Below are 12,603 nucleotides of genomic sequence, written 5' to 3'. Positions count from 1 at the left end.
TGTTTTGCTATATTACACTTGTGATTTCATGAATATTAAATATTTTTTGTGATTTAATTTGAATTTGGCGCTCTGCAATTCAGCTGTGGTTGACGAAAAGGATCCCGCTAACATCAAGAAGAAGTTAATGAAAAGCTGGTTCTCCAGGAGACACTGAAGGACTTGTCGTACGTGGAGGACGTGTTCTTGAGCTGAACAGGAAAGACAAGGATGTCGTCGAGGTAGACAAACACAAACTGGTCCAGTATGTCCCAGAGCACATCGTTGACCAACCAGGGCCTGGAACACCACGGGAGTGTTGGTCAGTCCGAATGGTATAACTAAGTACTCATAGTATCCACTAGCCATGTTAAAGGCTGTTTTCCACTCAAAGAAGAACCCTGTGCCGGCGGCAGAGGCCAATGGATGAATTCTCCCTGCAGTGAGAGAGTTCTCAATGTACTCCATAGTCTTGGTCTCTGGACCCGACAGGGAGTAAAGCCACCCGGGATAAGGACAATGGCGCAGTCGTAGTGTCGATGCGTAAGGAAGAGACGTAGCGTGGGCCTTGTTGAAGACTTCCCGGAGGTCCAGGTATTCCGCGGGAATGGCGGAGAGATTCGAGGCTTCTCTCAAGCCTACAGGTAGACATCCCAGGGCAGGCTGGACCAACTTAAGACAATGAGCATGGCAGAACGGGCTCCAACCCACGATAGAACCAGTAGCCAAGTCAATCGGGGGATTGTGCTTCTGGAACCATAAATATCCCACAACCACGGGTACGTGGGGAGTATCTATGAGCAGGAACTCTATGCACTGTGTGATTTCCTGATACTCGTAGGTCGATCGGAATCATAGTGCGGGTGACTCTGCCAATAGAGCACCCATCCAGCCTTCTGACGTCCATGGGAATGGAGAGGGGTTGAGTGAAGATGTCCAGCTCCGACACCACGGTAGCGTCAATAAAGCTTTCATCGGCCCCAGAGTCAATGAGCACCCGGAGTGATTTGGCCCGGTTACCCTACAACAGGGTGGCATGGAGATGGGTGCGAGTAATGATTGGAAAATCCCCGTACGGCTCACCAGAGTACTCATACTTACTGATGAGCCTGGACGTTTTAATGGACAGGTGGAAATATAATATTCTGTAGTCCCGCAATACAGATAGCTCCTGGTGTTCAGTTTGCGTAAACGTTAATCTGGAGACAATCGAGCCCTTCCCAGTAGCTTGGGCTCTAGAGGAGGCGAGTCGACCACCCTCGGTGTGACATCGGATTCTCTTCGTAAATGACTGAGTGTTTCCGGGATTCCTCTGAAGCGAGGCGAGAAACGAGGGTGAGCGAGGGCGACAGGAAACATATTCTCTCTCCCGCCTACGTTCTCGTAGCCGCCTATCAATCCAGATGGTCAAAGATATGAGGGAGTCGAGGTCCATGGGCAGCTCCTGGGCAGCAAACTCATCTTTGATCACCTCCGATAATCCGTGAAGGAACATGTCGAAAAATGCTTCTGTGTTCCAGGCCCTGTCAGCCGACACTGTCAGTCGCCAACGAAAATCCACTGCGTAGTCTGCCACACTACGGGATCAATTTACGAGCACCCTCTCTCTTGGACAACGAAGAATAAAACACCTTCTGTACTTCCGCCACAAACTCCTCCAGACTGAGGCAGACGGCGGACTATTGCTCCCACATCGCCCGTAGCCCAGGCAAGTGCCCTCCCGGACATCAGCGTTATGAGGTACCCTATCCTCGAGCGGTTCGAAAGTAACGACGAAGGCTGTAGCTCGAAGATGATGGAGAACTGGAAGAGAAAGGCCCGGCAGGTTCCAGAATCTCCAGTGTAGCACGCCGGGGGAGGAAGGCGGGGTTCTCGGGACACTGTGGTATGCTGGGAACAAGTGCCGCTGGTGGTGGTGTTGCTGAGAGTCTGGGGAATTACTGGTGTGGCTTGCTGCCTTGTAGGGAATCCACAGAATTGCTCCAGCAATGTATCGAACGCATGGTCATGGCGTTGTGCCAGGATATGGAGTCCCTCCATAAGACATTGCAGTAACTCCTCATGTCTTCCAATGGTGGCTTCTTGCCGGGAGACAGTATTGTGGAGCTGGTCTGAGTCTGCTGGGTCAGTTATGGCCAGTTTGTACTATCAATACTCAGGATATGACCCAGATGCAGACACAGGAGGCGGAAAGTGGAGTTCTCAATCATTTATTTTAACACAGGGAAAAGGGCAGGTCGAGGACAGGCAGAGGTTCGTAATCAGGTCAGTGTCAGGCAGGTACAGTACGGCAGGCAGGCTTGGCATCAGGGCAGGCAGAGGTTCAGAATCAGGTCAGAATCAGGCAGGTACAGGACGGCAGGCCGGCTCGGGGTCAGGGCAGGCAGAATGTTTCCTAGTTTTCCCGGTTCTGACCAAACACTTGAGAAACATGAAAACGGGAAGGCATGCTGGTAAGACATGACAAGACAAGACGAACTGGCAACAGACAGAGAACACAGGTATAAATGCTCAGCGAATAATGGGGAAGATGGGCGACACCTGGAGGGGGGTGGTGACAAGCAAAAAAACAGGTAAAACCGATCAAGGTGTGACAAACAGAAAGACTTTCAATATCAACTCCTCCCTCCATCCCTTCCCTTCCTCTACTACAATCAGTATGCAATCTGCACACACACCAGGAGGCCAACATTTACCACCAGTTAGATCTCGCTATCCCCTCCTGCTGCTAGTTTATTTTTTATTCAAACTGGAATACGAGCACCCATCTACTTTGCATACAGCTTAACAACTCAGCTTTGTCTGCCAATTCCCTCTTTAATAGCATCACAGAAACATAGGGATCATTCATTTCTTCCTAGAGAAGAAGGCTGGGTATTTACCATGATGGTATAACAATGGCAGTTGGATTGATCGAATGCTTGTATGTATCATATCAGGTTTACTCAGGACTGTGTAATACCTCTGGCCAGCCTCCCATTAGACTGATGTATGGTGGTAATGTGTTCCTCTCCTCTCCATTCCTCTCCTCACCCTCCTCTCCTGCTCTCATCTCCTCTCCCATCTGCTGCTGTGTGAAACCTGTCACATTACTCCACAGGGGGATGCATCAGCAGACAAATCTTTGAAACGTTCTCTAAATCATGATCCTCCTCCTCCTTTGATGCTCTGACTCTCTCATATGGCTCTGCCTTGCTGGTTGGCTGTCCGGACAACATATGAATGATAACGTGTTGATTAGTTATCTGAGATTCCATCCTGGCAGTCCCCAGGAATAGGACTCTCTTGCAGGGTCAAGCTGCAGGGGTCAGCCTTAAGGTCAAGGATGACCTCTAGGAGGACGTCCAAGGAGAGTCAGATTCCCTTAGGTTTTACATTGGTTTTCATATGCTGTTTTCTCCAAACACTCTCACACTAATGATTATATATCAAGGTTGATGAATGTCCTAGCATGCATCATTCACTTCAAGAGCACAGAGTGAATTAATTATTCTATTGTTTTTTTATTGGATCACAAAGGCAATTACAATCAATAAAACAATAGAATCAATAGAACACAATAATTTCCCCCTTTTTGAACAACCCCACATTCCCACCCAGTTACCCATCCCAAACATAACCCTGGTGTCACCCCATCCCCAAACCCAGTCACCCATCCCAAACATAACCCTGGCAGCACCCCATCCCCAACCCCAGTCACCCATCCCAAACATAACCCTGGCGGCACCCCAACTCCAGTCACCCATCCCAAACATAACCCTGGCGGCTCCCCAACCCCAGTCACCCATCCCAAACATAACCCTGGCGGCACCCCAACCCCAGTCACCCATCCCAAACATAACCCTGGCGGCACCCCATCCCCAACCCCAGTCACCCATCCCAAACATAACCTTGGCGGCACCCCAGTCACCCATCCCAAACATAACCCTGGCGGCACCCCAGTCACCCATCCCAAACATAAGCCTGGCGGCACCCCAACCCCAGTCACCCATCCCAAACATAACCCTGGCGGCTCCCCAACCCCAGTCACCCATCCCAAACATAACCCTGGCGGCTCCCCAACCCCAGTCACCCATCCCAAACATAACCCTGGCGGCCCACCCACCCCAGTCACCCATCCCAAACATAACCCTGGCGGCACCCCAACCCCAGTCACGCATCCCAAACATAACCCTGGCGGCACCCCAACCCCAGTCACGCATCCCAAACATAACCCTGGCGGCACCCCAACCCCAGTCACCCATCCCAAACATAACCCTGGCGGCACCCCATCCCCAACCCCAGTCACACATCCCAAACATAACCCTGGCGGCACCCCATCCCCAACCCCAGTCACCCATCCCAAACATAATCCTGGCGGCACCCCAACCCCAGTCACGCATCCCAAACATAACCCTGGCGGCACCCCAACCCCAGTCACCCATCCCAAACATAACCCTGGCGGCACCCCATCTCCAACCCCAGTCACACATCCCAAACATAACCCTGGTGGCACCCCATCCCCAACCCCAGTCGACGCATAATATTAAAAAACATAAACATACCAACAAAAACGAAGCAACAGACAAGCACTACAATAAAATAAACATGACACCCAGTGAAATTGTTTGCCCATATGACATCACCAGGAGATAATTGAGGCAACTACTTTCCACATTTCTATAGGAGTATGGTTAGCTTTATTCGTGCGGGCGGGGGATAACTCCAACATAACTACGTCCTGAAAGTAGGCCAGCCATTTCCTTATATGAAGGTCATGAGGTGGCAACCAGCGCTGGAACAACGTGTTTTTTTTTAAACTTCACTTTACACTGTTTCTCATTCAGCTGCATACCTGAATCGTCGTTAGGTGAAGGAGGAATTGGTTCAAAGGGTACAGTTTTATCAATCTTGTCAGAGAGAATAGACGACACTTTCCTACCAAAACCCATAAACCTCAGGGCAACCCCATATCATCTGTTTGTATGTGCCAAGTGTCTTGGAGGAACATAGGTCAGAGTTTGGGCTTAGATCCCGTTTTGCCTGAAATCTTACAAGTGGCATCCAGTACGACCTACGACAGAGCTTAAAATGAATTCACTGATGGTTTGTGGCTCTTTGATGAGGGAAATATGTTCTCCCAGTCATTTTCCCAATCAATAGCATCATCATCAAGCAAAATCCTTTACATATACTTTAACCATTAAACGATATTTCTGCTTTAGTAATTGAAGATGAGAGTACATAACTGATACAAAACCTCTGGAAGAGAATGTTAAAAATTCACTGGGTGCCTTTCCAAACGTGTACCCCATGGGACCCATATAAGGGCACGACGCGCTGACTGCAGTCGACCCTGGCAAATCGAAAAGGAGAAATTTCAGAAAACTAAGGACACCCTCCGAGTTAAATATATACCCTCCACCAGGGGTATCAAACACGCGAGGGGGTCCAATCCGTAAAAACTGGACCCACGATCAATAAAGGACTATGTTTTTGATCATTTTAACGGCATTGAAAAATGTGCCATTTTCAGTGCAGCCCTCAGTACTTCGTTGGTTAATTAGCTGAAGAGATCTGGAGATACCAGTACCAGTTAACTTACACATTGCTCAACCCTCCTAAAATGATCTATTGTATTAGGACCATAACATAACGTGCATTTCTTATTAGTTATACCAGAAAATAACAACCAGTATGTGACCTTCTCTGAAGGTGACAGAAGCGCCATCCAATCCAGAATCAGTTGGAACCTTGTTGGTTTTCTTCATACATTGATTGAGCTCCTCTCCTCAAAAGTTGATAGTCAACCAGACACCTTTCCTAAATGAACTCATTTGTGACAATGGGCTGGAGGATCTACGATTGTCTCAAGGCACAGGAGCACAGGCCCATAGCTGAAACCACTATTGACAGAGGTATTGACTGATTTAGGGAAACGAGGAATCTATGGCCATGAGGATGAACACTATAGAATGGATACCTGCTGCTTTACAAGGTTATTTTACATGGTCACTGTCTGTCTGTCTGCATGTCTGTCTGCATGTCTGTGTCTGTCTGTCTGTCTGTAACATCAGAGCAGAAGGGTTTATATGATCAATACTCTGATCAATACTCTACTTTCTGATCATAAAGAATAGAGCTCTGCTTGGAATGCTAGTTGAATGGATTTGGTTTGCTCCACCATACCATGTAGTAGTTTATACCCCTTTATCAATGTGATCTTGGTAAAGCGTGGATACTATATATCTATAGACGTTGCCAGGATCACAGTGATTAAGGAGTATAGCGTAAACCTACATGGTCCAGTGGAGAAAACCAAATCCATTCTACTGATGTTGTGAGCATGTCAGTCAGTATCCCTGTCGGTGCTGTGTTCATGGACTATTGGCTGGGGTACCAGCTAGCTCTGGCCCTGGCTGATGATACAATCCATAGAGCAGACAGGCTGTGTCCAGTACGGAACAGAATTATAGACAGAGTGCTACGGCCCTCCCACATCACAAAGGGAAGCAGAGTGAGAGAGAGACAGGGAGGGAGGGAAGCAGAGCGAGAGAGGACGAGTGAGAGAGTGAGATGTTCTACACCGTGAAATCATCCCTAACCTCCGATGACTTTTCCATCTTTGAATTTTTTTGGTTTCCATGTATGTGTCGCATCCCGGGTGCCTGATCTATGGCTCTGCGTTATAGATCTGATTTTAGCCCTGATGTCCCTGACACATATTGATCTGAATGACAACATGGAATGTGAAGCTTCTGATCTCATGTCACCTCACATACAACTGAATAGCATGTGGAGTGGCCGATCTCATCTTAACTCCCAGTGACAGCTCTGGGATTTCTACGCATCATGGATTACAGCTCAAACTACCAATTTTGCTTTCCATAATTCTTAAAATATCATGCGTAAAAACCCATTGAAGTGAAGCGGGGGAAAAGTGCCGTTGCCATAGAAATGTTCCCTTTGCGAAAAGCAGAGGGAGTGAGAGAGAGAGGTGATCTAACATGACTATTTATGGCCTAGAACAAATGTAGAAAAACACAGCACGCACAGACTCTGTGGCCGTGCGTGATTAACAGAACCAATCCAGAATCACTGTTGTGCTAAAACAGAACAGCAGAGAACATCTGTGGTTGGTGTCTCTGTGTGTGTGTGTGTGTGTGTGTGTGTGTGTGTGTGTGTGTGTGTGTGTGTGTGTGTGTGTGTGTGTGTGTGTGTGTGTGTGTGTGTGTGTGTGTGTGTGTGTGTGTGTGTGTGTGTGTGTGTGTGTGTGTGTGTGTGTGTGTTATTGTCTTGCCGGTGTGTGTGAGTGTCTCCCCTCCTCATAATTATGTGTGTGTTTGCCGCAGCTACCTGAATGAAATGGAGAGGATAGCCAAATCAGACTACATCCCCACACAGCAGGACGTGCTGCGGACCAGAGTCAAGACCACTGGCATCGTGGAGACACACTTCACCTTCAAAGACTTGCACTTCAAGTAAGGGCTCTCAGAACAAACTTGGCAACCTGACTAGTGTTTATTTGTATGGCTTTGTGTATTGAGACAGGGGCAAACTGAGCATTACATTGTTATTATAATATATATATATATATATATATATATATATATATATATATATATATATATATATATATATATATATATATATATATGTGTGTTTTTACTCTTCACCCCTTTTTCTCCCCAATTTCGTGGTATCCAATTGGCAGTTACATTCTTGTCCCATTGCTGCATTTCTCGTATGGACTCGGGAGAGGCGAAGGTCAAGAGCCATGCGTCCTCCGAAACACGACCCTGCCAAGCCGTACTGCTCGCTTAACTCAGAAGCCAGCCGCACCAATGTGTCAGAGGAAACACCTTACAATTGGCAACCATGTCAGCGTGCATGCGCCCAGCCTGCCACAGGAGTTGTTAGAGCGAGATGGGACAAGGACATCCCGGCCTGCCAAACCCTCCCCTAACTCACACGATTCTGGGCCAATTGTGTGCTGCCTCATGGGGTCTCCGAGGCCCAGCCGGCTGCGACACAGCCCGGGATCGAACCCGGGTTTGTAGATACACCACACTGCGATGCAGTGTCTTAGACCGCTGTGCCACTCGGGAGGACTAGCATTACATTATTACATTCATGTGAAAATGTATTCATTGCACAAATATAAACATACCAAAAGAGGGTAGAACACATTTCAAACGTTGCTTCAAACGTTGCTTCAAACGTTGCTTTTTTAGATATGTCCGAAGTGTATGTGGTTGTGTGTGTCCTACATGTTTGTGTTGCAACTGAATGAGTGTGTGACCTCTGGCTGACCAGGAAGTGTTGTGAGACCCCCTCTGCCTTCCTGGCTCTGAACAGCCTGAGGGGGACGCAACACTTTTTAAAATCAAAGCTATATTTGTATCACCATTCATTTGACTTCAGAGTAAAATCTGGACTCGTCTGTAATTTACACAATGTTGATAGCAGAGTAGAGATGCTACTGGAAAGCACTGGTACATGAACATAGAGAGAGCTGCTAGTGTGTCGAGTATGAGGTGCACGTCGTGGTGTCAAGGTTCAGAGATGACAGTAACCCAGGCACATCTCTTTAAGACATCTCATACTTCCATCAGACTTGTTACAGTTTGGTTGTCACTGTGTTGCTGACAACTGTAGCGTCAACTAATAACATCATCACACCTGATACAGTGGCAGATCCATTCAAGTTTCAGTGGCATGGTTCACATGTGCTTCAAACAGCCAGATAGACGATGAGAAACATGGTGATAATTAGGCCATTCCTGTCTGTCTGTGTAAGAGGTCTGACATGAGTCCACAGTGACCTGGTTCCAGCTAAACTCAGAGCACTGGGCTGGCTGACATTTGCCTTCTGTCACAGACACGATGTCAGGGATGAATAATACATGGGGACAATCGATAAGAGAAAAAAAAGACACTTCTTTTTATCTCCATCCCGTCGACTGTAGCTATGGCAACTAATCTCCAGGAAAACACCAAACACAATGAATGGCATAAAAATGACAACGGCAACAGAAAAGGAATAGCGATGTGGTACATTAGAGAGAAAATGAAAGAAGAAAGAATACTTTTTTTTTTCACTAGCTATGTCTGTTTGTGTCGGTATCTCTGATTCCATATACAGAAACAATTTAAGCTCAGAGAACCCCATGCCTTCCGATGTATCAGCTTGGGTCGTTACATGAACATGGCAGCCAAAGTGACAGCCAAGTAGAGGAGCTGGAGAAAGAGGTGATGGATCAGAGAATGGAGCTGAGCTTCAACACTGGACTGCACTGGAGAGCAAGGATGCAGCCCAAAACAGCAGAACTATTCACCGTGGGCCTGATTCAGACTTATGAAATGTATGCCTTTCCTATGCACCCCTTTCTACACACTTCTCAGTAGTTAGTATTCAGACTTACCTTATGGAGATGAGTAACAAGGTTTGTGGCTCCCTTGTGCACACCGAATGCCTTTAATTGAATTATTTGAAATCCATTTTGTTCTGTGAGCTCAATGTGCACATTGCACAGCTTCTGTAGAGATAAGAGTTGTAGTTTCCAACAGGCCAATATTCTGCATAGTTAAGTTGTTCTTACGTCCATCGTCGGAATGAGACCAAAGCGCAGCGTGGAAAGTGTTCGTCGTACTTTATTAGAATGAGCACTAAAAAACAACAAAGGAGAAGAGAAAACAAAAAACGTTAAGTTCTGCAGGGCTATACAGCTACTGTGCAAAAACAAAATCCCACAAACTAGGGTGGAAAACTGTAACGCTTGTCGTCTGGGGAAGGAGAGGAGGACCAAGGGGCAGCGTGGTAAGTGATCATATTATTTAAGGAAATATGCAACACGAGACAAAACAACAAACACGACAAACAAACAGTCCTGAAAGGTGAAACAAAAACACTAAACAGGAAACAACCACCCACAAAACACAATGGAAAACAGGCTACCTAAATATGGTTCTCAATCAGGGACAACGATTGACAGCTGCCTCTGATTAAGAACCATACCAGGCCAAACAGAGAAATAGAAAATCATAGACAAACTAACATAGACAACCCACCCAACTCACGCCCTGACCATACTAAAACGAAAGACAAAACAAAGGAACTAAAGTCAGGACGTGAAAAAAACAGGCTGCCTGTATGATTCCCAATCAGAGATAACGATAGACAGCTGCCTCTGATTGGGAACCATACCCAGCAAACAAAGAAATAGAAAACTAGAATGCCCACCCAAATCACACTCTGACCTAACCAAATAGAGAAATAAAAAGGCTCTCCAAGGTCAGGGTGTGACATAAATGCAGAAAATGTGGTAATTAACTACAATGACCATAGTCCATAGTCCAGCACCTACTTGTCCGGTCTGTGTGTTTCTTTGATGCGATTGTGTGTGTGTGTGTGGGGGGGGGGGGGGTATAGAGAGCAGCTGTTGAATTAAATATATTCAGTGCGCTCAAGGGAACCACGTCTGAATACCAACTACTGAGAAGTGCATAGGAAAGTTGTGCAAAAGAAAGGCGTACGTTTCCTAAGTCTGAATCGGGCCCATGGTGAATAGTTCTGCTGTTTGGGCTGCTTCTTTGCTCTTCAGTTCCTCTACTTTGTTCTTGTAGAAGTGCAGTTCACTCTCAGTGACACCCACTTCACTCTGATCCATTACCTCTTTCTTCAGCTCCTCTACTTTGTTCTTGTAGAAGTGCAGTTCACTCTCAGTGACACCCACTTCACTCTGATCCATTACCTCTTTCTTCAGTTCCTCTACTTTGTTCTTGTAGAAGTGCAGTTCACTCTCAGTGACACCCACTTCACTCTGATCCATTACTTCTTTCTTCAGCTCCTCTACTTTGTTCTTGTAGAAGTGCAGTTCACTCTCAGTGACACCCACTTCACTCTGATCCATTACCTCTTTCTTCAGCTCCTCTACTTGGCTGTGACTTTGGCTGCCAGGTTCCTCAGCTCCACTCTCTGCTCTACCACCATGCCTCTCAGCAGTCTCAACAGCCGTGGTTCTCTCTCCATTCCCGTGACCCTGTTGAGTGATGTCATTTTCTCCAACCTCTCCACTCTCTCCCTGTGCCCATGCCCCAGAGAGGCAGAACAGCAACAGCAGCAGCATTTACAGTACTACCTCAAACTAATGAAGCATACTAGACTCAGTCCCTCCATATACACACTGATCTTTGTGGACCAGTACATGGGACATGAACACTTGTTCACGGTGGAAATGTCAAGCTTATCGTCAAGGACTGTGGATGATAATATTACAGGGGTACAGATTATTCCATGCCAAGTCATTCACATTTTGGTTGTTGACAGAGCCACGGGACAGTCGAACCTGTCACTTAGTTCTAAACTAGATCATCTTCATCTTGTGTGGCTAAGCTTGCAAAAACCCATGTGTGCAGGTTGAAGCTCTCTGTCATTAATGTGTGATAGAGAGGCTGTGTTGTTAGCGGGAAGAACAGCTCGAGCAGGTGTATAACCTCAGCATCCCCTGATAACCAGTGTATTCACGCTGTGTGGCGTGTTCACCTGGTAGAGCCTCTGTTACAGTGTAATGTGTCTACAGTGTTTAGGTGTCAAGCGTCTGACCACTCCGAGTAAAATTCAAGCGTTTTCCCCTGTGCCTTTTAAATTACGATGAATGTAATTATATGGATGGGGGGGCTGATTCTAGATCACAACTACAATTGTGAGGAGATGCTTGATACATATGGCCCCTGAGGGCTTCCTGTGTTGGCCCTGCGGTCTTTTATCACAGCCCAGCATCTCTAATGGATCTCTCTCTGTCTCTCTCCCGAGCCGCCTTTGTTCTGAGAACAATCTCATGAAATGTTAATGCATGGCCTGGGACGGAATGTCTCCCTCACTCCCCCCCCCTTCCCTATTCCCAATCCCTTTTTCTTCTCTACTTCTCTCCTCTATCAACATCACCCCCTTTTTCTTTTTTTCAAGCTACCTATTTTGGTGTTACAACCTTCATCGCTCTCTTTCTCTCTCCATCTTTCTTTCTCTCTCTTACTCTCCCCCCCTTTCCCCCATCCTTCTCTCTCTCTCTCTCTCTCTCTCTCCCTCTCCTGCAGGATGTTTGACGTGGGCGGCCAGCGCTCAGAGAGGAAGAAATGGATCCATTGTTTTGAAGGAGTCACATCCATTATCTTCTGTGTTGCGCTGAGTGCTTATGACCTGGTGCTGGCTGAGGATGAGGAGATGGTGAGGAGGAAGAGTCACCTATCCTATCCTACTATATTTCTATGATCCACACATTTTCAACTGGTCACACGTTACTGGTCATCATGTCATTATGATGTGGGTTACACAGAACATCCATATACTGTACATATTATAAAGCATATGTTACTAATCTACATAATATACTGTATGTGCACTGGAGTAGGCTATTTGATTAGATAGATTAGATTAGTTATTTTATAAGGGTTGTAAGGGGTCATTCATTTATTTTATAGGGGTGTAAATGTAATTGATAATCAAATCAAATATTATTTGTCACACCCTTCATAGACAACAGGTGTAGATTAACAGTGAAATGTTAATTTACGGGTTCATTTTCAACAATGCAGTTAAAGATAAGATTATATATATATATATATATATATATATATATATATATA

At 46.3% G+C, this 12,603-nt stretch overlaps 1 protein-coding gene across 1 annotated transcript in view; it reads left to right on the top strand.

Moving 5' to 3' along the window:
- LOC124031574 (guanine nucleotide-binding protein G(i) subunit alpha-2) overlaps positions 1-12,603 on the top strand; it is a 180,631-nt gene that overhangs the window by 162,953 nt on the left and 5,075 nt on the right. Inside the window, exons 5-6 of the mRNA XM_046342985.1 lie at positions 7,311-7,439; positions 12,055-12,184. Coding sequence (XP_046198941.1) covers positions 7,311-7,439; positions 12,055-12,184 — 259 coding nt within the window. The remainder of the gene's footprint in view (positions 1-7,310; positions 7,440-12,054; positions 12,185-12,603) is intronic.

This window comes from Oncorhynchus gorbuscha, linkage group LG03, assembly GCF_021184085.1.
Source record: "Oncorhynchus gorbuscha isolate QuinsamMale2020 ecotype Even-year linkage group LG03, OgorEven_v1.0, whole genome shotgun sequence".
Lineage (NCBI taxonomy): Eukaryota > Metazoa > Chordata > Actinopteri > Salmoniformes > Salmonidae > Oncorhynchus > Oncorhynchus gorbuscha.
The sequence above is the reverse complement of the archived record's forward strand: the minus strand, read 5'-3'. Positions and strand labels throughout refer to the sequence as shown.